The sequence below is a fragment of the Podarcis filfolensis genome (assembly GCF_964270895.1).
Source record: "Podarcis filfolensis genome assembly, chromosome: 7".
NCBI classification, from domain to species: Eukaryota; Metazoa; Chordata; class Lepidosauria; order Squamata; family Lacertidae; genus Podarcis; species Podarcis filfolensis.
The window spans coordinates 55,286,104-55,312,621 of NC_139603.1; the positions used below are offsets into that span (position 1 = coordinate 55,286,104).

At 42.1% G+C, this 26,518-nt stretch overlaps 1 protein-coding gene and 1 long non-coding RNA gene across 6 annotated transcripts in view; one reads left to right on the forward strand and one right to left on the reverse strand.

The window, feature by feature from the left end:
• Nucleotides 1–26,518, reverse strand: part of CA8 (carbonic anhydrase 8) — a 43,170-nt gene that overhangs the window by 16,074 nt on the left and 578 nt on the right. For all 4 annotated transcript variants that reach the window (XM_083623129.1, XM_083623127.1, XM_083623128.1 and 1 more), the window contains exons 2-3: nt 24,230–24,421; nt 20,675–20,799 (exon numbers count right to left, since the gene is read on the reverse strand). In XM_083623129.1, coding sequence (XP_083479255.1) covers nt 20,675–20,799; nt 24,230–24,421 — 317 coding nt within the window. The remainder of the gene's footprint in view (nt 1–20,674; nt 20,800–24,229; nt 24,422–26,518) is intronic.
• On the forward strand, nt 1,000–26,332 carry LOC310766677. 2 transcript variants are annotated; one of them, XR_014550346.1, is made up of 3 exons: nt 1,000–1,076; nt 3,000–3,140; nt 26,213–26,332. It is a non-coding gene; the product is annotated as an uncharacterized lncRNA (long non-coding RNA). The 2 variants fall into 2 exon arrangements; XR_014550347.1 differs by lacking the exons at nt 1,000–1,076; nt 26,213–26,332 and adding exons at nt 1,720–2,426; nt 6,608–7,124 and having other exon boundaries at nt 2,615–3,140.

Here is a 26,518-nt window from a genome sequence, read left to right on the forward strand (position 1 = left end):
CACCCTTCAGATACCCTAGCCCTGGGACTCCTCTACACTCGTGGTTTTTAACGCTAAAACTGAGTTTTAAAGGGTTATGATATAGCCCGTGGGTAGGCAAACTAAGGCCCCGGGGCTGGATCCGGCCCAAGCACCTTATAAATCCAGCCCACGGATGGTCTGGGAATCAGCGTGTTTTTACATGAGTAGAATGTGTCCTTTTATTTAAATGCATCTCTGGGTTATTTGTGGGGCCTGCCTGGTATTTTTACATGAGTAGAATGTGTGCTTTTATTTAAAATGCATCTCTGGGTTATTTGTGGGGCATAGGAATTCATTCATATATTTTTTTCAAAATATATTCCGGCCCCCCACAAGGTCTGAGGGACAGTGGACCGGCCCCCTGCTGAAAAAGTTTGCTGGCCCCTGATATAGCCATATACAGTGGTACCTCAGGTTAAGTACTTAACTCGTTCTGGAAGTCTGTTCTTAACCTGAAACTGTTCTTAACCTGAAGCACCACTTTAGCTAATGGGGCCTCCCGCTGCCGCCGTGACGCCACCGTGCAATTTCTGTTCTTATCCTGAAGCAAAGTTCTTAACCCAAGGTACTATTTCTGGGTTAGTGGAGTCTGTAACCTGAAGTGTATGTAACCTGAGGTACCACTGTAATGTTCTTTAAAATGTTAATGATGTGTTATCAGAATGTGACACCAGAGGGTGCTGCAGAGCTTGCCCCGTCAAATAAGTGGGTAGACCTTATGTTTTAAAGTGATATAAAAAAAAATTTGTTCTAAGAACATTTAAAGAGTGAGCATAAATCCAGCCCTGGAGTGTTTAGGGCTTTCTCAGTTGTAGTCCCACCGACAGTAGCTGGCAGCTAACGTGCAGATCTTATCTGCCCCATTCCCCCTTGAGCTTTGCCCAGGGTGAGAGGCAAGCGTCCATATGCAGGAATGGCTCCCTTGTGCCATTAAGCCCTGCTGCTGCCTACCAGAGGCCGGAATTGGCTGCTAGGTGTGAAGGAAGAGTATATCACTGCATCCACTCTCAGAATTTGCAATAATCTTTTGCAAGTCTTGTTAACATGTGATAAAGGTGTGTAAGTGTCTTAATCAAGTATATGTTACAAGATGAAAAATGAATAGTGAAACCCAAGCTTCCAAAATTTAAGTGCCTAATTCTAAAGTACTCGCCACCAGGGCTAATCCACCCATAAAGGCAAGGTGAGGCAACTGCCTCAGGCAACCACCTTAGGCAACAGAGGCCACAGGGGCCACAGATCCCAATACAGTGGTACCTCGGGTTAAGAACTTAATTCGTTCTGGAGGTCTGTTCTTAACCTGAAACTGTTCTTAACCTGAAACTGTTCTTAACCTGAAGCACCACTTTAGCTAATGGGGCCTCCCGCTGCCACCACGCCGCCGGAGCACGATTTCTGTTCTCATCCTGAGGTAAAGTTCTTAACCCGAGGTACTATTTCTGGGTCAGCGGAGTCTGAATCGTATGTCTCCCCCCCCCCCCCCGTTCCTGATGTATTTCTTCACTTGCCCCTACTTTCCTGGCAGAGAGAGGGACGCCATTTTGTGGTTCACCTCAGGCACCAAAATGTCTTGGGCTGGCCCTACTCGCCACCAGCTAGTTAAGTGCTGGACAATGAAAAATCTTCACCTGTAATCATAGTATGCTTTCCTTTTGTTTTATATATATATATATATATATATATATATATATATATATATATATCTTCAGATTAAACAATATACAATTAAACATCAGGTACTTATTACCCAGCTTGGTATTCAGAAAGTGTGGCATGTTGAATGAATATGAAGAAGCAAATTATGCTGTTATACTTTGCTCTTTTGAATTGTTTGTCAATTTTACAAGCATACTTAATTCTACCTTTGACTAATGTTAAATTATCCATTTAAATACCAGATCCTATGTTGACATTTCAGCCCCACTCTCTTCTACAGGAAAAGCAATAGAAATGAAACCACATTATTCAGGCGGGATATTGAAGTCTATGTGTAATGGGTGCCCCAAGACAAAATGGCAAATTTAGGTTGCACAATTACGGTTGATTTGGTCTCTTGCAGAACAAACCCAGTTTCTCCTCTGCTCCCAAATCAGACAAGGAAAGTAATGGGGAAATGAACTTGAAAGTGTAGGATATGCAGTGTCAGTCACATCTGCACTACACATTTAAAGAACGATTATCCTGCTTTCAGTGTCATAGGGAATCCTACAAACTGCAGTTTAAAGGTGCTGATCACACAAAGCTACATTTCCCATCCCAGAGCAATGTGCAGAGCGATTTAACTCTCTTCACAGAGAATTCTGGGATTTGTAATTCCCAGTATAATTTGGTGGAAGCCATGACTCTTTAAAGTGGTATCATAGTGCTTTAATTGTATGGTGTGCATGTGGCCTAAGAGAAGAAGAGTTTGGATTTGATATCCCGCCTTTCACTCCCTTTAAGGAGTCTCAAAGCGGCTCACATTCTCCTTTCCCTTCCTTCCCCACAACAAACACTCTGTGAGGTGAGTGAGACTGAGAGACTTCAGAGAAGTGTGACTGGCCCAAGGTCACCCAGCAGCTGCATGTGGAGGAGCGGAGACACGAACCCGGAGTGACCGTCATCTGACCTCTCTGCAAATGATTCGGAAGGAATGCTTATTAAATAGTCAAAAAGAAATCAGGATGCACGCTTAATAAGCAGGTCCATCTGGAAGCAACCTGCATCTAATCTCCTGGAAAACTTTGTGCAAAGAAATCAAGATTAATGCTGAATGAATGGATTGTCTAGGGTTGTGCCTTTTATCGATTGCTTTTGCTCTTGATCGCCACAAGAGGGCACTCATGCCGCCTTGTGAGCGTATGAGCATAATATATACAGCACGAAAAAGAAACCCCATGTATGGAAAGAAACTCATTGAATTAAAGAGTTAACGTCTTAGCTACTGACCCTATTGGGAAAACAATGCTCAGTTCCACTCCTATTGTTATCTTGTTAAGGTCAACATATACCTTGCCACCAGCGGCTGTAACAATGCTCCAATGGACAATAGCCAAGTTTAGAGTGACCACTTTCCTGAGTGCCATTGCCACCTCTTGGATGGAGCTACCACGACTTTCATGATGGGTCACATTTGAGAGGTAAGGATCTGAAGCAGACTCCCTCCCCACCCCCGCACCAAAGTCCCCAAAACTAATATATATCTGGGAGTTATTTTAGGATTCTTACAAGAAAAGTATGTTTGTGTGTGTGCTCCATAAATGAGAGAAAATGTTGCACTCCCCATTAAAAAGAGCCTAACTACTTTGTGCAGGGCAATCACATTTTATCTTTTAACCTGAAACACAAAACTTACTTATAATACTCCCCAAAAACTTGAGAGTAAGGCTCTGTATACACTGTCCTGTTTAATCTGCATCCGGGGCACTCCTGCTGCTGGTTTGGGAAGCGCTAGTCACCATAGCGATCCTGTTGTTTCTTAGCTTTGCTTTAAGCAGGTAACGTTGTACTGAGATGGGCACTGGTTGTCGCTTTGATTTTAATTTACAGTTTTAACTGTTTTGCTTTGCTTTGGGACACACCCAGAGAATTCCTGTTTAGGGAAGTGATATAAATGTAGTTAATACATGAACAGACCCAATGTAACTGGCTTGTCCATGTTGCTACCCTCCCATGGCCAGAAATTCCACATTGAACCAACTAAAAACAAGCAAGTCTGGTTTCCTTTCCTGCACATAAAGTTCTGTTGGGTGGGTGTGTGCATACCCAATCCTACTTAGAACATTTGGTCCTCTTCCTACTGATATTAATTCTGCTACATCTTTCTTGTCATCCGTGGCCTTGAGAGGTCTTCTGCTAACTCCAGCAGAGCACTTGGCCCCTTCCTAATTCCTCATTTTGCCAGTAAGGCAATATTTTTTGAGGACATATGTTCTCCAATTAAACCATTTCATTTCTGTCCTACAAGGAACTTACGTTGCGTTCATGACTCTCCTCTTCCACATTTTACCCTCGCAACCCTGAGACCTAGGCTGACAGGGAATAGCCCAAGGTCACCCAGGGAGATTTCATAAATGAGTGGTGATTTTAACCCTGTCCTCCTGCACTCTAATCCATTTACTATCACCCCACATTCTGGAAAGGAGGCATAGAAGTGAGTAAGTTGGTGGCAGGAAGAATAAAAGTTTAGAGGGGACTTTGTTAATAGTTCTCTGTGGCAGCTTTAAGACTAACCAGTTCAGGCTCCAGTCCTATCTGGGAGCTATCCCCATGGAATTTAATGGGGCTTACTTCTGAGCAATATATGGTTATTGCAACATTATCCCATTATCCCATACTAGACATTGTGACAGCAGGGACCACTTCTAAACCAAGGTTGGACACACACACACACACAGAGAGAGAGAGAGAGAGAGAGAGAGAGAGAGAGAGAGAGATCATTTTATATATCTTCCATTCCTGCATATTTTACTATAACTATTCAAGTCAGTTTTGCATTTTTACACCATTCAAACATTAATTACACTGTTGAATTTATCTTAATGCAACCAGCGTTTTCAATTGTGTACAATTATTTTCCATATATTCAATAAGTGTTTTCCACTCTTCTTTAAATATAAGTACTTATTGTTCTCTTATTCTATGTGTTAAACCTGCAAGTTGTGCATATTCTAACATCTTAAATTGCCAATCCTCTTTGTCTGGGACCTCGCTTATTTTACATTTGGGGGCTAACAAAACACAGACCACTGCTATTACATACATAAATAAGCTTTTCTGACACCTAGGAATTTCTGTCTGGGTTATTCCTAATAAAAAGGACTCTGGTCTTTTGGGGAAGGTAATTGTAAACATTTTTTCCAACTCATTATAAATCATTTCCCAATATTCTTTTACTTTTTTACATGTCCACCACATATGAAAAAGGCCCCCTCCTTTTCTGTACATGTCCAACACATATCTGGTTGTACTTTATATATCATAGCCAACCTACTTGGAGTTAGGTACCATCTATGAATCATTTTCAAATAGTTAAGGTTGGACATTCTTCAGGTGAGTTAGGCACTGAGGCCTGTTTTGTCTACACCTTTGCATAGAATGAGAATGGGAAGAAAACCAGAACTTTGGCCTGCCCATGTGACCACATTGGCCCTGCCTACATGGCCACTTTGAGCACAGGCCACCCTACCGGCTCTAGGGGTTGTCAGACACTACAGCTTAGCCTAACACCTCTTTTTAGATAGTGGGTCTGTTAGATAATTAAGCTGTACAACCCTTCTGAAATTCACAGCAATATTTAACCTGTTGCAGCTGTTCATGAAATCATCCAATTCATCTTTGAATAGATGCGGCGTGCAACATGGATGCATGGAGATATAATACACATATATTATACACATATAATACACACATATACATATTGCACTGATTTGACTATATGGCTAGTAAACATCAATAACTGATGTGAATATGAACATGCATCTTTTCAAATAGCAGACTCAGATTCCAGGAATTTGCCATTATGTTGCACTGGGTCATCCATCATTCACAGTACAAACAAGCCAGAGATACCAGGAAAACAAGTGAAGGTTATGTACAAGTTGCTCAATCTAAGACTTTGATTTACAGTAGCTCCAAAGTTACTAGGGAACAAAAACATACACAAAAAGCCACACAGCTATTGTGCTACTGAATTATTTCAAGTAGAAGTGGATTGGGTTCTGAAAAAAATATTTGGCTGAATCAGCAAACATTTACAGAAAATGGTTACAATATTTGAGAGAGGGTCTTCTATGCCATACAGTGGTTTGTGTTTAAAATACAGGGAAATAAGAAATTTTAAGCGACTAAATATCCAAGTTGTGGCTGGTACAAAATTGGAAATGTAGGAGGGGGGGGGAATGTTTCTTCTTTAGAAAAATTACATGCAAATAGCATAGTTCCCTGGGGAGATTATGGACTCTCCCTCCTTGAAGGTTTTTAATCCTTCCTTTTAAGGTTGGACGGCCATTTGTCATGGATGCTTTAGTTGCAGGGGGTTGGACTAGATGACCCTTGGGGGCTCTTCCAGCTCTACAGTTCTATGGCTTCAGACTTTTATGGGTGCTTCCACATGAGGATTTATTGTAGGATCAGTGCTGCTCATGCATGAAAGGGTTTTTTGTGTGTGTGTATTTTGGCAGAATTTCTGTGGGGGCATTGGCATCAAAATGCCAGCCTGCATTCCCCCCCCCCTCCATTTAATCTGGATTTACCCTCTGAAAAGATGGCAAGTTTAAAAATGCTGCTCCCACTTACCTGCTTGCAATATCCAATGAGCCATTTAGAAGTGCTCTTTATTTTGGAATAACAGAACAATTACCATATTTTCAATATCAAAAGAAAATGGCCTGGGGAAAAGCAGTTCTTTAAATGGACTCTCAGTACTACTGATGAAGTTTCAGGGGAAGTTTTTCTCATTTAAAACAAAGCTTACGGTATTTAGACAGTATTTGCTTTTGAAAAATAAGTTTCATTTTTTTAATGCGGGGCTTGCAAAGGTTGTGAATTCAGAGAACAGAAATATTATATTAAGATCTAAGAGCATGCACTTTAACCCTGTTACCAGAATACACACCAAGAAGCCCAGCCAGGAAATACTGTCTCAGGTGCCTGAACTCAGACATCCAGGAATACAAACTGAAGATTGAAATGTAGCTCTCTTGTTCCTCCAAACTGTTCCTAGCTGACCATATCCTCCAAAGAGCAATGAGGTCAATATGAACCCCGCCTCTCTCATTTCCTTCCGTCATTCTTGAAAAGTACATCATTTGTGACAAGCTTCTATGTAGCAATGCCCTATGAAAAAGCCACAGCTTGTTTCCTCTTACTACAGCACCCCAAACAAATGTAAGCATATTGCAATTTGCACACTAAGGCAAGAACGTTGATACTTAGCTCTGCAATTAGGGATTGTACCCAGGGAAAGATGAGCCACTCATCTCTCACACTGCATTGGACTGGAAGCAAGTGGAAGCATTTCTTCCCTGAATGCAGGAAAAAGCTTGCTTCCTTTCCAGGCCAATCTGAATTTGATCTACCACCTCAAAGGACAGCTTCACCAAGCAGGAGATTAAAGTCTCCTAGCAGTGCAAAACAGGCCTGTGCAGAGTGGGACACAACCAGGTACACTTGTCCTGGGCCTCAGAGGGCTAAGCCCACGGGGGTCCTGCCAGGAACCGGCTGCTTTTCTGTTTGAGTTTATAACTGCATTCAAACAAGACTCCTTCCTTGGGCCTCAGACAAGCTTTGCACGGGCCTGGTGCAGAGTAATATGCAGGCAGCCAGAGATCATGGGAGCTTTGGACAAGTTAGTACAGCCGAATAAGGTCTCTCTTTCAAAAGCTTTGACACTGGAATTCTCAGAGTAGTGCACAGAAAGGGACTACCGCAAAGAAAACCACACAGTGTGGGACAAAGGCTCACGATCCCTTTCGCTAGGTGTGGGCATTTGTCCCTGACAATGGTTTTAAGGGGTGCAGATTTTGTTCCATTGATGCAATTCAAATGGAGACAGTTGAATCAAATTTGCTGCTGGCAAAAACACAAAAGGAAAGAAAAACCACAGGTAGAAGACACAAAGCCCACCACCACCACCAAGGAGCCCCTGGCCAAAAAAAGAGAGACCTGGGTAGACGTTTGCTTCTCATTAGTTTGCTTCTTCCTTTTCCTTTCCTGGAATTTGAAGGGAATGGAGGAAAGAGACACTGCGTGGAAGCAATGAGTATTGGAGGAAAGGCAAGTAGGAGACAAGAAGCTGGGGGTGCTTCTCCAGGGGGTCCTGGTGCCTACCTCTTCTTTAAGAATCCCAGAGGTATAAATATTCAGGCCCAAGCTCAAGGAGTTTTCGTCACATTTATGGTATATGAGCAGGACATGAAACAGAAACTATGGTAGGAAGCTGACTCAATAAGTTCAGCTGTTTCTCTCCCACCCCCTTTGAAAGGTCGGTTCACATCATTTGCTAGAAGTATAAGAAACTGGTAAGGACACACTGACCCTGGATCTGGGCACCAGACGCCAGCACATCACAGGAAGTCTGCGGCAATTCCACGCCATTAGTCCAGATGGACTGAAGAGGCTTAGTGCAGCGGTTTCAGCACCCATTGCACTAAACCAAGACTAGTGGAAGGATTCAGATCGTAGGTCCTTCCTCTTCCTAGAAGCACATTTCCTTCAGCATTTATTTTAAAGCACATGACTCCCCCCCCCCCCAAGTCCTGGAAGCAGTAGTTTGTTAAGGGTGTTTGGAACTATGGTTCCCAGGGTTCTTTGGGGGAAGTGATGTGCTTTAAACGTATGGTGTATACACTTAAACCAGGCATAGGCAAACTCGACCCTCCAGATGTTTTGAGACTACAATTCCCATCATCCCTGACCACTGCTCCTGTTAGCTAGGGATGATGGGAGTTGTAGTCCCAAGACATCTGGAGGGCCGAGTTTGCATATGCCTACTTACACCTATAGCCTTGGTGCTATAGGTGTAGGAAGAAGCAGCTATTGAGAAATACACCATTGTGAAGTAGGATGACAAAATTCTGGATGCTCCAAAACATTTTTCTGCCTTTTGCATCATACGGTTAAATGATGGGTAGATCCACAACAAAAATTCAAAGATCATCCAATGCACTTTTAAAACACATGACATTCCTCAAAGAATCCTGGGAACTGTAGTTTTGTCCTTACAGAAATACATTTGCCAGCACCCTTAACGAACAAAGAACTACAGTCCCCAGGATTCTTGGATGTGCTTTAATGTATAGGGAGAATCTGAAACACATCTGGACAAATATGTTTGTAAATTTATTCTGTGGTAGATATCATTACACCAGGGATAGACACACTGTGGCTCTTCAGATGTTGTTTTGACAACTCCCATCAGCCCCAGCCAGCTTTGTTTATTAGAGTCGGAGTCCAACAACAGCTGGAGGGCCACAGGTTCACCATTCCTGCCTTACACTCTGTTTTCTAACTTCTTTATTTAAAATTCTGTGCTGCCAACATTAAGGGGGGGAATTGTGGCAGTGAACAGCATAAAATCAATTGCATTCATAAAACAAATACAAGACATGTAAACACTAGATCAGATTAATACAGCAACATAACTAGATCACCCCTCAGGGAAAGCTTATGTGAACAGATAAATTTTAAGTAGATGCATAAATGCTAATACTATAGGCATTATTATTTGAGCTAATAAGGCTGGGTTTCTTGCAAGTTAAGGTGTTGAATTGGGAATACATTGCAAACAAGTGACTTTAATGGTGTGCTAATATGAACCTACCTAAACCCTTAGATTGTCATCGGAGGTCCCACCTCAGCTGTAGCTCCCTGTCTGTAGAATGCTCTCCCCAGTGAGATTTGCAGGGCACTAACAGCATGTATGGGTGGCTCCATAGCTCAGTGGTTAGAGCACTGGTCTTGTAAACGAGGGGTTGTGAGTTCGATCCTCACAGGGGATGCGGGTGGCGCCATGGTCTAAACCACAGAGCCTAGGGCTTGCCGATCAGAAGGTCGGCGGTTTGAATCCCCATGATGGGGTGAGCTCCTGTTGCTCAGTCCCTGCTCCTGCCAACCTAGCAGTTCGAAAGCACGTCAAAGTGCAAGTAGATAAATAGGTACCACTCCGGCGGGAAGGTAAACGGCATTTCTGTGTGCTGCTCTGGTTCACCAGAAGCGGCTTAGTCATGCTAGCCACATGACCCGGAAAAACTGTCTGCGGACAAGTGCCGGCTGCCTCAGCCTATAAAGCGAGATGAGCGCCGTAACCCCAGAGTCGTCTGCAACTGGACTTAGCTGTCAGGGGTCCTTTACCTTAAACAGCTTTTTGGTGCCAAATAAAATCTTACCTTTTCCCCAGGACTTTGAAATGCTGTTGTTTTTGTTTTATTGTTAGTGTGCTGTCAGAGCTTCTCATTGCTTGGGGGGGGGGGGGTTGTATTGTTTGTTGTATGAACTGTTAGTGTTTTCTATTACAGTATTTTTTCTATGGTATGTTTTTAATTGTAAGTAAATCTCTTGGAGACCTTTGGGGCTTATTGAGCTAAATATAGGAGTTGACTTCAGCATAGTAGTAATACCTAGATGACCTCTTGAACCTACAAGTGCTACAGTGATTTTAAAAGCCTTTGCTATTTAGCCTAATAGAAGCAATGGTGGGAAGCTATATCTGTTGATCAATAGCTATTATAAACTACTTAACATTTTAGCAAAATGTAAAGTTGGAAAACCAGCTTCTATAAATAAAAATAACATCTAGTAATTTACAAGAATCTACATCAGTACCAAGTTGAAAACTTATCTAGATCAATTGAGAAAGCCACTAAGGATCCTGATATGATAACTGAGCTCCATATCTTCACAGGAGTTCATTCTGACTTGGTGATACTAGAGCATTCAATTTCAATAAAGGTGATTTAAAACAATATATGTTAGCCATTAACCGCCTGGAGGACGAAAGGAACAGAATTAAAATTCATAGAATCAGTATGTGGGCTGCTTAAGAAAACAGCGTAGTGGTATATTGGCATTGCCCAAAACAAAAAAAAAAGCATTTTGCATCAAAGAGCAAATGGAGAATGGCAAGGGGCAAGAGTTCAGCAGAACAAAAGATGCATGTTTTAAAAGTGAAATTTAGCCAAAGAGAAATAAAACTGAACAAATGCAAATCTGGGGAAATGTAGGCTGTTTTTCCTGTTCTCCTTTCTCTATGGCAGCAGATATTTTACAGGCTGTGGGAGCAACACTGATTCTGTTGCATTAGAGGGGGCTGTGACTGAAGCCCACATGGTCTATGAAGTGCGGAAAGAATAACCATTGGGCAACCTGACCCTTTGTTTTGGTGAACTACAGAATCCAGTATTATCAGCAAAGCTCCTAAGCTGTGATGGACTCATAGCTTAATTGTAGACCATGTGCTTTGTATTCATAAGTTCAGTCCATTATCTCTCCAGCTGAAATGCAGCAAAATTGGGAAAATTCTCTGTGGGACACTAGGTAGAAAATAGTAGGCCTTATAGCTGGCATCTGTCTGTCTCGGGAGAAAATGGAGGAGTGCACCTTTGGGGATGAAGTCAAATCGTTGGAGAGTTCCAGTGCCCACTTTGGGTAGAGACCAATACAGAAGAGACATGTTTTGTTGAAGCTGGGGCAGATGCTTGTTTTCTCTGCACTCCTCCCAGTGGTCATTTCTCCTCTGGTCACTGCTGTGGATACACAATCTGACGGTCTGTCTCCAAGCACTGTACAGTGGTACCTCGGGTTAAGAACTTAATTTGTTATGGAGGTCCGTTCTTAACCTGAAACTGCTCTTAACCTGAGGTACCACTTTAGCTAAGGGGGCCTCCCGCTGTGTGATTTCTGTTCTCATCCTGAAGTGCAGAGTGTTTGAGGACTGGAACATTTGCAGGGAAACAAAAATGCTTGTTTACAAAGTTATTGTACTACCAACCTAACTGCATGCTTGTGAAACATGGACCACTTATAAATGTCATCTCCAACTCCTCGAAAGATTCCATCAATGGTGTTTCTGAAAAATTTTGCACATCACCTGGGAAGACAGGCGAACTAATGCCAGTGTACTGAAAGAAGCAAAGATCACCAGTGCTGAAGCAATGATTCTTCAACATCAACTTCGTTGGACTGGCCATGTTGTGTGGATGCCTGATTATCATCTTCCAAAGCAACTACTCTACTCCCAACTTAAAATTGGTAAGCGTAATGCTGGTAGTCAACATAAGAGGTTCAAAGACTCTCTCAAGGCAAATCTTTAAAAATGTAGTATAAACACCAACAACTGGGAAACACTGGCCTGCGAGCGCTCCAGTTGGAGAACAGCCTTTATTAAAGATGTCATGGGCTTTGAAGATGCTCAAACTCAGGACAAAAGGGAGAAGGCATGCTTGGCAAACCCTCACCATGATCAACTCCCACCTGGAAACCTATGCCTCCACAGTGGAAGGACGTGTGGATCCAGAATTGGCCTCCACAGCCACTTATGGACTCACTGTTAAAACTGTGTTTATGGAAGACAATCTTACTTGGCTATGAGTGATCGCCAAAGAAGAAGACTGGTGTAGCTGTAGCCACAAGCATTACTATAGCAGCAGTCCATCTAAGTAACTACATGGCACAGATGAGCATGGAAATGGGACAAGGAAGGAAACTGCAGTGCCAACAACAGTTCCTTACAGCTTTCCAAAAGCCACCGGAGCACCCCTGCCTCCATGCATGATGCATTGATTGTAGACTCTACAAAAGTTCAAGCTGCAATAAATTAGTTAGTTTTCCCAGCTGGCCACGGGAATCTTTGTTCTGTTAGCTGCAATAGATAATTACATGGCAACTTTCCCAGAACTTGCCTGCACTGTGCCAGTGAAAAGGCATCGCAGCAAAGCATTTTCAACAAGCAAGTGGAGAAAAACTGTAGGGTTCTGCCCGCTGTATGTAACTTGCAACTGGGCAAAGTTCCTCCCTGAAGTGTTGCAGCTGAACTGGGAGCATAACATCACACTGCCAGTCTGTAAAACCATTGGAAATTTCTTACATATTATATGGATCTTAGTGTTAGTGGTTATAACTGAAAAAGAAATTAAAGAAATCATGGTTCAACACCTGATTAAGTATTCTTATATAGTCATCTCAAAGTAGCAGAATTTGAATTGTTTTTGCTTCATTGGACAATAGAGATTCCAGCCCATGTCATCCTAAGGAATTAAGTGGAACTAAATCATCTTATTTAAACTCTGGACAATTTGTTCCATTCTGAACCTCAAGGCACTTTATGAAAACAAAATCCTATGCAATCCAAATCTTCGATCTGAACATGTCAGTGTTCTGGGTAGTAGGCTGACTGACTCCATCCCACCTTACAGCTGGATTCCTGGCAAAGTGTCTCTTTGATTCCATATAATTGCCATTTATTGAGTCTATGGGAAATTTTTCAAAAGATATTATGGCACCATGTCTTCCATTTATTTCAAGCTTCTGCTCAAATTCTGAATGAGTACAGGTGCTCATTGTCATGGCCATTGACCAGGACTCCTTGGAGGCAATGTCCTTCAACAGCTGCAGCTCTGAGGAGGAAATGGATCCACCCCCTGGTTTGTACAATGTGGGTCTGCAGGCACCAGAGCCTGCCTCCCTTCCTCTGAGCCATGAGAAGACATTGGTGCCACCAGACTCTGATGGGCTGGTCCACAGACTCCTTAGGGGCTCCAGAGAGCCCAGAGATGGGAACTGCACAGCTCCCCACCTCAAAGGAATGACAAAAGAAGGTTCCAGGCCTTTAAATGTCAAGCGGTGAGGCCTCCAGTCAAAGACTATGTATTCCTGCCAATAAATTCAACCAGTTGCTCCCAGACCTCACTAAAACAACTTGAATGTTTGACCCCAGCTTCAGGGGCACAGTTGGTAGTCCTGAACCAACACCTTGACTCCATCTCCAAAGCTTTGCCTTGCCAGTCAGGAACTACTGACCTCCTCTGTTGCACCATCACTTCTCTCCGAAGTGGTGAGCATCCCTGTGGATTCTAGGCAATCCTATTTTCAATACTTTTTCTGGCTCACAAAAGTTTCAGGGTAGACATGCTGCTTTGTTCCCAGTTGTTGCTGAAACTCTGCGACTTTTCATACCACAAATATTTTTGGGGTGTGCTTTTGTCCCACTTTCATTGTGCTGTAGCACAATGGTGCTCCTCCTCCAGACAGCAATAATGCTGTCTCATTGGGGAAGCATTGCAGAACAATTTAACGGAACGATTTGTAGACAGTCCAGTATAATCTCACATTTATGCACATCAAAGCACATGTACATCAATGACATGTTGCCAAATTCACACACACACACCCAAAAAAGCCCACCAGCATGGAAGAGCCCTTTGAAGAGTTGTTATGTATGAACAAAAAATTGTTCACACCTTAAAAAAATAGATTTTTTTAAAAAGGATATACAAATCTTCTCCCAAACTGTCATGAGGAATACACATGAACAAAGCCTTCCCAAAAGAACAGACTATTATAAACAGTTAAAAATATTGATGCAGAAGAAAGGCGGTCTGCTTCACTTTCTCCCCCTATCCTTAGAGATGGATCAAGTAACTCTGATAAAACTCTACTGCTCATGTAGATGGCTAGCTTACTGTGCAATCAGTCCTGCCAGCCTACAGCACTTTGGGGCTCATCCTCAGAACTATGCATTTTATTCAGTTTATTTATACTTTGTCTCCCAGGACAGCTCACAAAAAGTTAAACATTACAATAAAGCAGATGCATACAGTGTCTCGCCAGTTTGGAGCTGACTGAGCAGCATGCTTCACAGCCAGTTGCTCTCTGGCATGGCAGCATCGAGCTTCAGTGCCAACTATGCAGTAAGGAGAGGGGGTGGCCCCTAGGTTGCCACCATCCCCTCTCACAAAAACTCTTTCCAATAATTGCCTTAAAGAACCACAAGTTCTCAGCCTCCTGACTCACTGAAAGCTTTGCAGGAAAAGGATCCCCATTGAATATAAAAGCTATCCGTTTTCAAAGGACTTATAACGAAATCCTGCTAAAGATCACTCTGTTTAGGCTGCAATTCTATTGTTGTTGTTGTTGTTGTTGTTGTTGTTGTTGTTGTTGTTGTTGTTGTTGTTGTTGTTTAGTCGTTTAGTCATGTCCGACTCTTTGTGACCCCATGGACCAGAGCACGCCAGGCACTCCTGTCTTCTGCAATTCTATACACCCACTTAAAGGTAAAGGTAAAGGTACCCCTGACCATTAGGTCCAGTCGCGGATAACTCTGGCGTTGCACACTCATCTTACTCTATAGGTCAAGGGAACCAGCGTTTGTCCACAGACAGTCATGTGGCCAGCATGACTAAGCCACTTCTGGCGAACCAGAGCAGTGCATGGAAATGCCGTTTACCTTCCCGCAGGAACGGTACCTATTTATCTACTTACACTTTGATGTGCTTTCGAACTGCTAGTTTGGCAGGAGCAGGGACCGAAGAACGGGAGCTCACTCCACTGCGGGGATTTGAACCACCGACCTTCTAATCGGCAAGCCCTAGGCTCTGTGGTTTAGACCACAGCGCCACCTGCGTCCCACTTACCTGGGAGTAAATCCCCTTGAAAAGTAAGCCCAGCCGTGTATAATGATCTAAGCCCATGACATGCCAAATTATGAAAGATAGCAGCGCACACCCAGAAATGCCAGGCATGAGTGAGCTTACAACTTGAAATGAGAGATAGCAAGCAAATACAATAGACAAGCCTCAAACTAACAGTGAAATGTTATTGCAGTAAACATAGCAGCAACTCGGTGAGATGAAGCTGATTATATGTCTGGAATGATAAAGTGGGCAAAAGCAGGAAAGCTCTGAATAGGAAAAATGGCCAGTTTGAGAGAATGGATTTGTTGATGGGATACTGCCAAATCAGTGTTTGTTCAGAACATTGGTTTTGGGGAAACGATGAATAGTTAATGATATGGAAATCTCAGAGACCACTGGAATTAATTTGTGCTTAATTGAATGGGGCATTAAGCACCACACACAGCACAGAATTTACACCATTCCTATCCACAGAGCAGCTGCAACAGTTTTACAGGCAATGAAGTTAAGATTTGTTGTGGATTTGGAGCAAATGGTCAGACAGAATGCTTGCCTGAAATTCAAAAGATTTCAAGAAATAAACTGACCTCATCCATTCGCTCTTCTTAACACTTCAGGAAAAGTTCTATGTACAGTGTTAACAACTGCAACAGCAACAACAAAAGTTCTAGTGCAGGGAAACAATTGTGGAAGATAAAGTAGAAGTGGGATATCTTTACTTTAATCAAAGAGTGTACATGTTAGTAACCTCATCTCAAACCAAACAGAATAAATATTTTTTTTTAAGTAGTATGGCATTATCAGAAGAACTTCCCACAAGGGCAGAGATTTAATATGGTAAGCTGTTTTATGCTAGTCCAGGCCAGTCCAGGCTAGACACCTTGTCAGGGAACAGGTTTCCACAGTCTCGGTTCTTTGGCACTACCTAAGATCTGTTTCCTTTCCTCAGCTCCCATTTCCTGAGGGTGGATCGGCTTAATTTGTACAGCACACACCTAATGGGACTGCCATGTAATGCTGGAAAGAAGTTTTCAGCCTAGCATACTATGTGGCAGGAGGAAATTTTATTTTTCATGAATATGAGATTAGAGACTATGCTTTTGACTTAGGCAACATGGTCTAATGAATAAAGCACCCTGGGGTAGATCTGTTCCGGCTACTTTTGTAGCACACTGTTAATTTTCAGCAAAGCATGAAACGTCTCATGTCACCTTATCCACTTCTGGAAGGCAATCAGAAGCTGTGTGGCTTCTTATGAGAAGCTACACACCACTGCTTTCTTTATCTTCAGACCCATTGCTGCCTCGGCTAATGTAAGAGGAATAACACTGAGCATGGCGATAGGATACGAAGCCTACTCCTAACAATCAGTCCCTCTGGAAGGGCAGCCAACCACCGAAGGCTTCCTCTTTGAATGTGCAGCACAGAGAGGTTATGCTTTCATGCCAGTCTGCACACTTCACTAGCTGCATTCACATATCCCCGTTGCCCTGCTGCCCTGACTTGGAGGAAGGAAGGATAGATGACTCATTCATCCACAAACCCCTTTTAATCCCTCCACACAAACCCTTTTATTCTGGTTTTGCTTAGAAACCCGAGGTGCCACAAAAAGTTGAGAAGAGGGGAAAGAGGGGCAGTGAGGGTACCACCATAAATCTCTGCTCTGCAATTCCCTGCAATATTTCAGCAGCGTAGCTGTGGCAATATTGCTGTGTTAGATTTAAATTGCATCATTCTCACTCTCTCGTCTTAAATTTTATGTGCAGAACAGATCGAAAGAAAAACACACCACTTCTGATCAAAATTCTAATGTTATTGTTTCAAAAGTAGCCGTAGAGCAGTTAGAAGGATCTGTTGTTTGTTCTGTGTGCCTCTGTAGGTTTGCAGCATCTGTCTTTATCTGTGCAAAGAAATAGCTCTGGAAAATATGGAGAACATGGAGCCTTAAAATGATATGTATTTTCACTTTCAGCTCTTCTGTGATCTGCTTACTTCCATAGGGTTTGATACTGCTTTGAGTGGTATAATACTGCTTTAAATGTATAGTGCAGATGGGTTCCTAATTCATGGCCTTTTTCACTATGCTATTATATTGCTATTTAAAATATTATTTGAAGTATTTTAAATTAGCATCGATGCATATAAATTAGCATATATATATATATATATGCATGTTATACATATCTGTATACTCCTTGTCCTCTTCTTTGGATGATGACTTAGCTTTTGAGGCCACCCTAGCTTTTCTTGCAACATTTCTCAGGAAAGGAGACCAGTTTTTGAACATGCCCCAGGTCAGCCCCTGACAGCAGTGCAGCGCCAAGTTGTTAAGTGTTCTATCTGCAAGTAATATGTGTCGTTAATATGTCTTAGTTAATTAGCAGCTGCAGTATTCAGTACCCTCATTACTCAATTACCTGAAACCAAAGTCCATCTCAGGCCCTGCGAATGTACCACTTGCATCAAATAAAACCTGATCAAACAAACCCAATATTCTGAAGACCTTATCAACAGATAATAAAATAACTGCTACGCTCTCATGCCTCTTCTTTGTATTTAAAGGTGGTATCAACTGCTTCCCACACACACACACACACACACACACACACACACTTTTCATTCTGTGACAGAAGGTTAAGGATAAGACTTCAATTTTATAAAGCATACAATTTACCATTCTCTACAATCTGCTACTAGGAAAACATTGAATGCATTTAACAACTGTGAACGTAAGACTGTGAAACATCTGCTGTTGCGCTGTTCTCTATGCCTGCTCTAAGGGTCAAACAAGATGGGGTATTAAGTGTGTCATGAGCCCTTACATTAGTGACTTTAAAAATGCCTTTCAACAGGGGTGGAGGGTGGGATGGGAAAGGGACAATGGCCTGGGGAGGAGGAGGGGAGCTTTAACCCTTTGTCCCCCACCCAGTTCTAATCTGAATTTGGACACCAAGCTTTTGCTATTTTTCCAGGGGGAGGGGAGCTTTCCCTGAATGGAAGCTTTCCTCCTGGAGCAACTGGCAGGTACTGGGGGTCCTAGTTTTGATTGGGACCATGGTGGGGCAAAGGAGTAAAGCATTCTTTGTCAGCATGCTAATTTTTGTGGGAGAGGGCTGAGCTTTTTTAGTTGTGGCTATGAGTAAGCAACTGGGAAGCAGATACCCTTGACTATCTACTGCAAGTCATCCAGAGGTCTACCAGGAGATTCCAATCTACCTTCAGCCTACCCCTGGTCTACCATGCCTGGCTGCAGCTGTCCAGAGCATTTTTGTGAAGATTTTACTGAAGGTTAACAAATACAACCAAGAACAACTTCTGAATTTCATAAGGAGAGTTGGTCAATAGACAACGCAATAATTAATTTTGAGCATGTCAGTTTCCAGGGGTCATACTGGAAACCTCTAGTTAGCTAATCTGTTAAGCCATGAACCAAAAAGTCCTAACCTTGAGTACCAGTTTCCCAGATATGCAGGAAGAATGAAATTACATTGTTTCACTTAAAGATACAGGATGTTGTTTTATTCTCATTTAAAAAATGAAAAATAACATGGAACTTGGCAGTATTGAGCTTCTCCAAGTTTTGGAAAAAATAATAATAACATTCTTCTCAATGTTTCTATATGGATATATTTTTGGTATTCTGCAGCTTTCTGACAGAAACTAAAATGAAAAAGCAAGTGAATATGCAAAGCTAGAATCTTTTGTCATTTGCTCCATTGGCTTCAGTAGATTTAGATATCTAACATATCTAACATTCAGTAGCTAAAGCCTGCGGTTCCCGTCTTAAAGCTGTTCACAGATTTAGCTAAATCTCTTTTTGTACCACATGATTAGCTTTCTCCTTAAAACTTTATCCAGATTATTCATTGTCAATCTTTAAAATATATTCCAGGTTTCAAAGGCCCCCCAAAAAAGTATTTTAGAAATGTATTTTAACATTATGCTATATTAGCTAGGAATTTTAGGGCCTATAATTCTGTAAATTAAGCTAATGTTCTTTTTAATTTTTGTACAACTAGAGGAGACAGAGATACATGAAGACCTGAGGTTCACAAGTTATGAAATTAGTGAGTACACACCTACATGTATATTATGAGTACAGTCATACCTCAGGATAAATGTGCTTCAAGTTAAGTATTTTCGGGTTGCGCTCCACGGTGACCCAGAAGTAATGAAGCGCGTTACTTCCGGGTTTCACCGTGCACGCATGCGCAGACGGTCAAAATGACGTCACACGCATGCACGGAAGCAGCGAAACACGACCCGCGCACGCACAGACACAGGTTGCGTTCGCTTCAGGATGCGAACGGGGCTCCGGAACGGATCCCGTTCGCATCCCTAGGTACCTAGGTATACACCCAGAGGTGGGGGATGATAACATGCAATTTCATCTGTGTATATAGGTTGCAGAGATCCAAAGCCAGTTGTGCTACTCCACCTTCATACATCATACATCAAGGATGTGATCTTAACACCACATACTTGGAAGTAAGCACCACTGAATTCAATAGGACTTACTTCTGAGTAGGCACACTTACCTAGATCTCAATGGGATTTACACCTGAGTAGACCTCTGCACTGTGATTTATGCTCATTTTCAGAACAAATGACAATGAAGTTCCTGACGTTCTAAAGGAACAGAACTGGCCCTTCCCACTTTTAATTTTCTCAATTAACTGCCCAAGGTTTTGTGCAGATTTTCAACTGTTTTAATGTTTCCCTTTTAGTGACAGAGCAGAGCTAATGTCTGAAGTGGGCCCAAAATCCTTTTGGCATAGTACTTAAAAACAAGCCTTTATCGCAGCAGCTCAGTGCTTCGTAACAAATCCCACAAAGAATTAAAATGGCAAGGAAATTTGTTTTCAAGCTTCTAAGGGGATTAAGATAAATAGCATGAAAATATTTAAAGCCAAACAAATATGCACTGAAAGAGCTTTTATAATATAAAAAGATTAACTGCATAGCATGAGGAAACACTTGAATATCACCAACCAGCACCGTAAATGCACGCATGGAGTTGGACTACCGTGCATAGCTCACATTGCGGACTGCAGTAACCCTATACCTGTTTTTAAAAGTTGCATTTCACTAAAAACTGGAAACCCACTGTGGATCAGTACCATTCAAGACCTTCCTTTTAAGTAGTGAAAACTGTTTACGAACAAATCCATTGATGATTTTGGCTTGGTTTACGTTTATTTGTCCATAAAAAAACAGGAAGCCAGGTGTGCCTCTGCCCATGTTCCAGCTAGTAGTCAAGGAAATGCTAAGTTTAGCAGAGGTTGTTAGAATATTATTAATGCAGAAGTTAATAGTGCTGAAGGTTAACTTTATGACCGATTAATCATGCAGTAGAATTTGCACCAGAGGCACAATGCTATACACGTTAATTATAAGTTCCCAATGCATACTTAAGATGACAGCCTTTAAAAGTGACTATAAATCAATAAGCTGCAGGGTTAAAATCAAACCAACAGGTTTTTAAGACATTGGTTTCAAATTCAAAGGAAAAGTGTAAGGCTAGATAAGGGCAAGACCACTCTTACCTCCATGGGGAAAGCTTTGAAATTAACAGTGTGTTCAGAGCCACGCTGATTTTCTCTCCCCCAATGAAACCGGACATCGTGCAGTTCAAATTCATGCCCTCGAGGCAAGGGTCCTCCTGCTAACGCTGCAAAAGAACACAAATAATAGCAGGTGACATTCATAGCCTGCCATTTTCTGAAGATTTTCTCAGCCAACAGAACAATAGTTCTTCCATTTAGTGAGAATGAGAGAGAGGTCACATGTGACAAACAGTGCTCCATGGCTGCACACTTCTTGTTGCGCTCTTAATTTGATGAGGCAGAGCAGTTTTCATGAAGAAAAATTTTCTGGTCTGTATTTATCTCTTCTAAGCGTGAATGTGTACATATCCATACATCAGGCCTGCAGCTTTACTAGCTGATGGAGTTCTGTGCATACTCTGTAACTTACGTTTGTTGTGAGGAAGCTGAACATGAAAAAACAAAACAGATTCTCAACCATTTTAGTCATATATGGGCCAAGTCTAGTCAAGTGCAGTCACAGCACCTGTATGCATTAAAGAGATTAATGGAGCCCTGTTTTCCCCATCCAGCATGTTGGGAGAAAACATGTGTCTATTGAGCCTGGCAGGGTCCCTCTGAACATGGGTGCTGCATCCATGCTCATCTGAATTGGGCCCATAACGGCCAACAAACTAACAGCTTGTCCTAACTGACAGACATAGATAGATAAGATAAGCTTGAATCCTCAGCAATATCATCTTATGCATGAAATAAACTGTCTATTATTCTATGGCCATGCTTTTAAAAAAGTATAAACTTGCTAATCTTTCACAAACCCAGCATATCCAAATGTCAGAGCCCAGAAGAAGAAAATCAATATATATATCTGCATATAATTTCTACAAGAACTAGAACACTGAGTGAATGATCTACAGTGATATGGCCTGGATCTACAAGTCACAGCATTATATATTTGGAATATTGCCAAGAACACTGGGTTTTTTTACATGTCTACATAAAAGCACCAAAGTGACCCAGGTTTGACTGACACAGATTGTAATGAGATATGCAGAAGGAAGGGATACGAATGGATGATAATAGAAAAGTAACCATGACGTTCTTCAGAGAGTTGATTCAGTCCTTTCAGAGCAGAGAAAGTAAGGAAGATCTCCCAAGGCTGACTTTTCAAAAGACATTATTTTGCCACATGCCTGTAGACTCAGTAGGCACAGGGCTTTGAAGAACTACTTTCAATTCTAATGGGTATTTTATGAGTCCCATGCTAGAAGCACTTCATCCAGGATGGCTTCCGGTAGATTCAGGGCTGAGACTCAGAGGATGGTCTATAGAAAAGCCATTACATGAGCAATTAGTGATCCTGTGTTCCCCTGGTTACGGAAACTGGCAGAGTCTGTGGCAAAACACGAGACTGTCTTGGATCCTGTATATAAAACTGCTACCTTTAAGGCTGACAGTCAGCTTCCTCTTCATAGTTTTTCTCCCTTTGAAAACTGAATGCAAATTTCCAAACTGGTAAAGGAAGTTCTATAGCACCTCAAAGACTAACTCGTTTATTGCAGCAGGAACTGCTGAATACTGGCTTTCATTGTCAAATACTTACGTTGCAGCAAATCAGATAGTCTTTTAGGTGCTATAAGACTCTTCATCTGCTTCACTGTAATAAGGCTGCTCCTCCAGAACATGAATAGAATATCTAGACAGAATATGCACATTTCCACCTTTAACCATATAACACATCTCTTTTGCTATTAAAAGTTAACTCTACCCATATTATCTATTCATGGTTTGCTCTCTGCTGAAAAAGTAGATATATACTGTACATGAATGATCAGTTCTAGAGGTGCAGTAAGGACATTTTCAGTGGGGAATGTCTGAAATGTTAGGTTTTTTCCCATGAGATACTAGCAGCAGTGAAAAAGTTAGGGATTTTTATAGCCCTCTTCCTGATATTGAAATACCGTGGACCATTTCAGGCATTTTCCACATAAGGTAAGAGAAGGAGGATCTGCTATGCTTCCAGATAATATTGCTGGGGGGAAATCTATGCGCATCCCTGAGGATGTGCATTCTGCCCTGAATTTGAAGATATTTTCCCATACAAGTTAGATGCTTTTCTCCAATTTGGACATGGCCTGCAAGTGCAGGCAGATGAAGCACAAGTCAATTGTACTTCCTTTCCTGTCACTTCTGCAGAATATTTTAAGTGGCTCTAAGAAGAGCAGCAGAAAGGGAGCCTCCCTCAAATATCCCCACCAGCAACTGTGGGATAAAGGGCTCTTGTAACATCAGCACCCTCTGCCTCTCAGGAAGAAAATTGGCAAGGGGAAGAGAGACTGAACTGGCTTTATCCATTGGCCACTGAAGGAGCAGCTGCGCCAAAGGTTTTCCTCTTCCCTCCCATTCCTTTTCCCCTTGGAATCATGTCTATTCAATTGTGAGCCTGCAGGTAGGGACTCAGTAGGTAGAGCTATGCAGAAGGTATTGGGTTCAGTCCTTGAATGCCCCCTGCCTGAAAATCTGGATAACTGCTTCTGGTAAGTGCAGACAATACTGAGCTGGATAGACCAAAGGATTGAGCCGCCTTCCTGTGTTCTTCCCAACCTAAGAGTTGCAAGCATCCGGTCCAGGTCCATTGACAAATATTTCCTGCTGACCAGCCAGCTAGAGACACAGTGAGAACTTTCCTTGTGGTCTCCCAGCTGCTTCGTAGCATTTAGAGACTGCCAAGAATATGATAAATAAAAGGCTTTCTTCCTATTGCTAACTCTTGATGCTGGTGTCGTATGTCAGCATATAGTGGCAAGTTGGAGAATTCTCTTTTTAATAGAAGTAAAAAAAACAAACCATAGAGACAGTTTTAAATTTGGGGATGGGACAGGCACGCAAAGACCCATGATTATGGAGAGGGCATCTTAAGTGTTGCCCATTATTGCCAAGCCAGTTTCCATCACTGTTACAGATTATTACAATTCTGTTGGTTAGAAGCCAATTCTAGCATTATTTCTCCCTATTTTATGTGTCTAAACCAGAGGAAGGCAGCCAGAAAGTGGCTGAAAGCACATATGCTTGAAGTATTGCACTCCTTGCCTGAACGCTTCTGGGACCTTCTTTGCGGTCTTATGACTTGTACCTGACTATTTTTATGTTACAAACAACCATCCACAGAGTTTTCTCTGAGAGTTTTTCAATAAAGAAAAAAGAAGGGTATGTCGGGGGTTTATGACTTGCACAATGAAGGGGGAAAATGAAATGGGAGCCTGTGTCTGAAGTAGCTAAGAGTGTGAAGCATGTCAGTCAGTCCCTTGTTCAATGCTCACCTCAGCCGTAGACTTGCTAGGTGGCCTTAGGCAAGCCATTCTCAGCCTCAGTCTTCACACCTGTAATATGGGGATAATAACACCGACCTTACAGGGTGCTTGTGAGAATATTGAGCTAATGTGTATGAAACTGTCTGCTTTTTGTTGTTGATAAGGATAGGATAATTTAAAAATGTGACAGCAATGATGGTTTGGACATATCCCCAAGCAAACAATAAAGAATAGGAAAGCATACCTGATTTGGACTTTAAGAGGATCTGAACCGAGTGTCCATCATTGATGACCTCACAGTCACGGCACACAACATAGTTTGGTGATAAACATACTTCCAACAGCAAGGGGTCAAATTTTGCTTCTCTTGAATTCAGGTTAATAGGAGACTGGTATTCTCCATTAGCATCAGGAAAGACTAATCCCCACTCAACTCCTAGGACAAAAGAAAACATACTTGTTTGAAATTAAATATTAAAGTATTTCTATATGCTCTTCAAATCATGAGCCCTAAAATATATTTCATCTACATCCTTATGCTGATGCAAGTTTCTCAAAACTCTTAAAAGGATTTGCCCAAATCATCCTGTTCATTCTGGATGTCCAAAGTACAAAACAGGCCAAACTATATGTGATATCAGGAGACGCGGGTGGCGCTGTGGTCTAAACCACAGAGCCTAGGGCTTGCTGATCGGAAGGTCGGCGGTTCGAATCCCTGCGATGGGGTGAGCTCCCATTGCTCAGTCCCTGCTCCTGCCAACCTAGCAGTTCGAAAGCACGTAAAAGTGCAAGTAGATAAATAGGTGCTGCTCCGGCGGGAAGGTAAACGGTGTTTCCGTGTGCTGCTCTGGTTTCGCCAGAAGCAACTTAGTCATGCTGGCCACATGACCCGGAAAAACTGTCTGTGGACAAACGTCAGCTCCCTCAGCCAGTAAAGCGAGATGAGCGCCACAACCCCAGAGTCGTTCACGACTGGACTTAACTGTCAGGAGTCCTTTACACACACACACACACACACACACACACACACACACACACACACATATATATGAATGATATTAAATGCAGAATCGGTCCTCATAGTGGGGAGTGTTGTTGGCCTCCTGACCCTAGTGTCACTGGTGGGGCAGGGCAGTGGTGATGTTCGGAGCTGTGTAGGCACATTTGCAGGAGTGCAGGATTGGCTCCATCAGTGCCAACACAGCCCTGACATGACCAGTGACACCTTGTCCCCTGCCTCCCTACACCATCCAAATAAATGGTAGTAATGACAGTGTTAGGAGGGTGGTTCTGCAACACCACCCTAGCCACTACTAGTTAAGTGAATCTTTACACTTACTGTGCCTATATTTTAAAACTGTTAGGGTGCTAAAAGTAATAAGATCCACAGCAGATAGGGAAGTGGATTTTAACCCTCTCCTCCCCTGCTGCAGTCCTGATGGGAAAACACTCATTGAAAGCTGCTGTTTGCATTAGGAGGAAATTTACATTTGCCATGAAAACAGAAACTTCAAAGAGCAATTTTCATCAGGTTATTCTTTCCTACCTATCAACTGCAGTCCCCCAGCCCAGCTCCTGCCATTCATATTTTTTAAAACATGCACGTTAAATGAAAGGGCACATTTAATTTGGTCCAGGTGGCTGTGAAACATGCCAAATAAGTTTCATTAGGGGACAAAATATATTTGATAAAAGAAATTAACATTTCTATATTCCAAGAAGCAAATGTAAAATGCTTGCCATGATCAATGACCCATCTGAACTGGACAGCAATGCCTTTTTAACCAGCATCTGATTCAGTTAAGCCCAAATCATGGAAACCCAGTTCTGGTTTTGAAGAGAAACTTTGCTGGGACAAAATCAGTTTCAAATAAAACATCATGAAGCAAATAAGCAAGTATCTGTGTTCACCAGAATGCTTCTTCGGATTGAAGAAAATGTCAGACTATGCTTGCACCCAAGGTCTTGATTTTACTAATCTCATTAAGTTTTCATAACATCTTCACTTCATCATAGAAATGTAGACTGGGATCTTTTCACCATATCCAAGCAACATTGCAGGTAATACCCATACCCACCCCCCACACACTCCGTAAGCTTGAAAGTTCACCCACTAGTTCGTGAAGGTTTAGTTGGCTTCAATAAAGAGGTATTACCCAGCTGCTAACTTTTAGGATCCCCCACTAGTGGGCTAACACATCTAACCAGCAATTTTTGTTTTTCTTAGCCTTCTGTCACAAGACCATCATTTCCACAACTCATATACAACTGTGACTGTGTGCTTCATTTACACATTGCTGCCATTTGTGAGTCCTAGCCACAAACATTTCTGTACCCATGTTATTAAATTCAGCTTGGATTATCAAATGTGTGTGGAGATTAGAAATCCCTTTTGATTTCCCTCAGTCTGTGCTCACTGGACAGTAAAAAGCAACAAAAGCAATCCAGCTTTTTGTGTGTACAGCCAGTGGTGCTGTCAGAGCTACAGTGTTTGACTTTCAAACACAGCGAGGGAATGTGCAACTTATTTGTG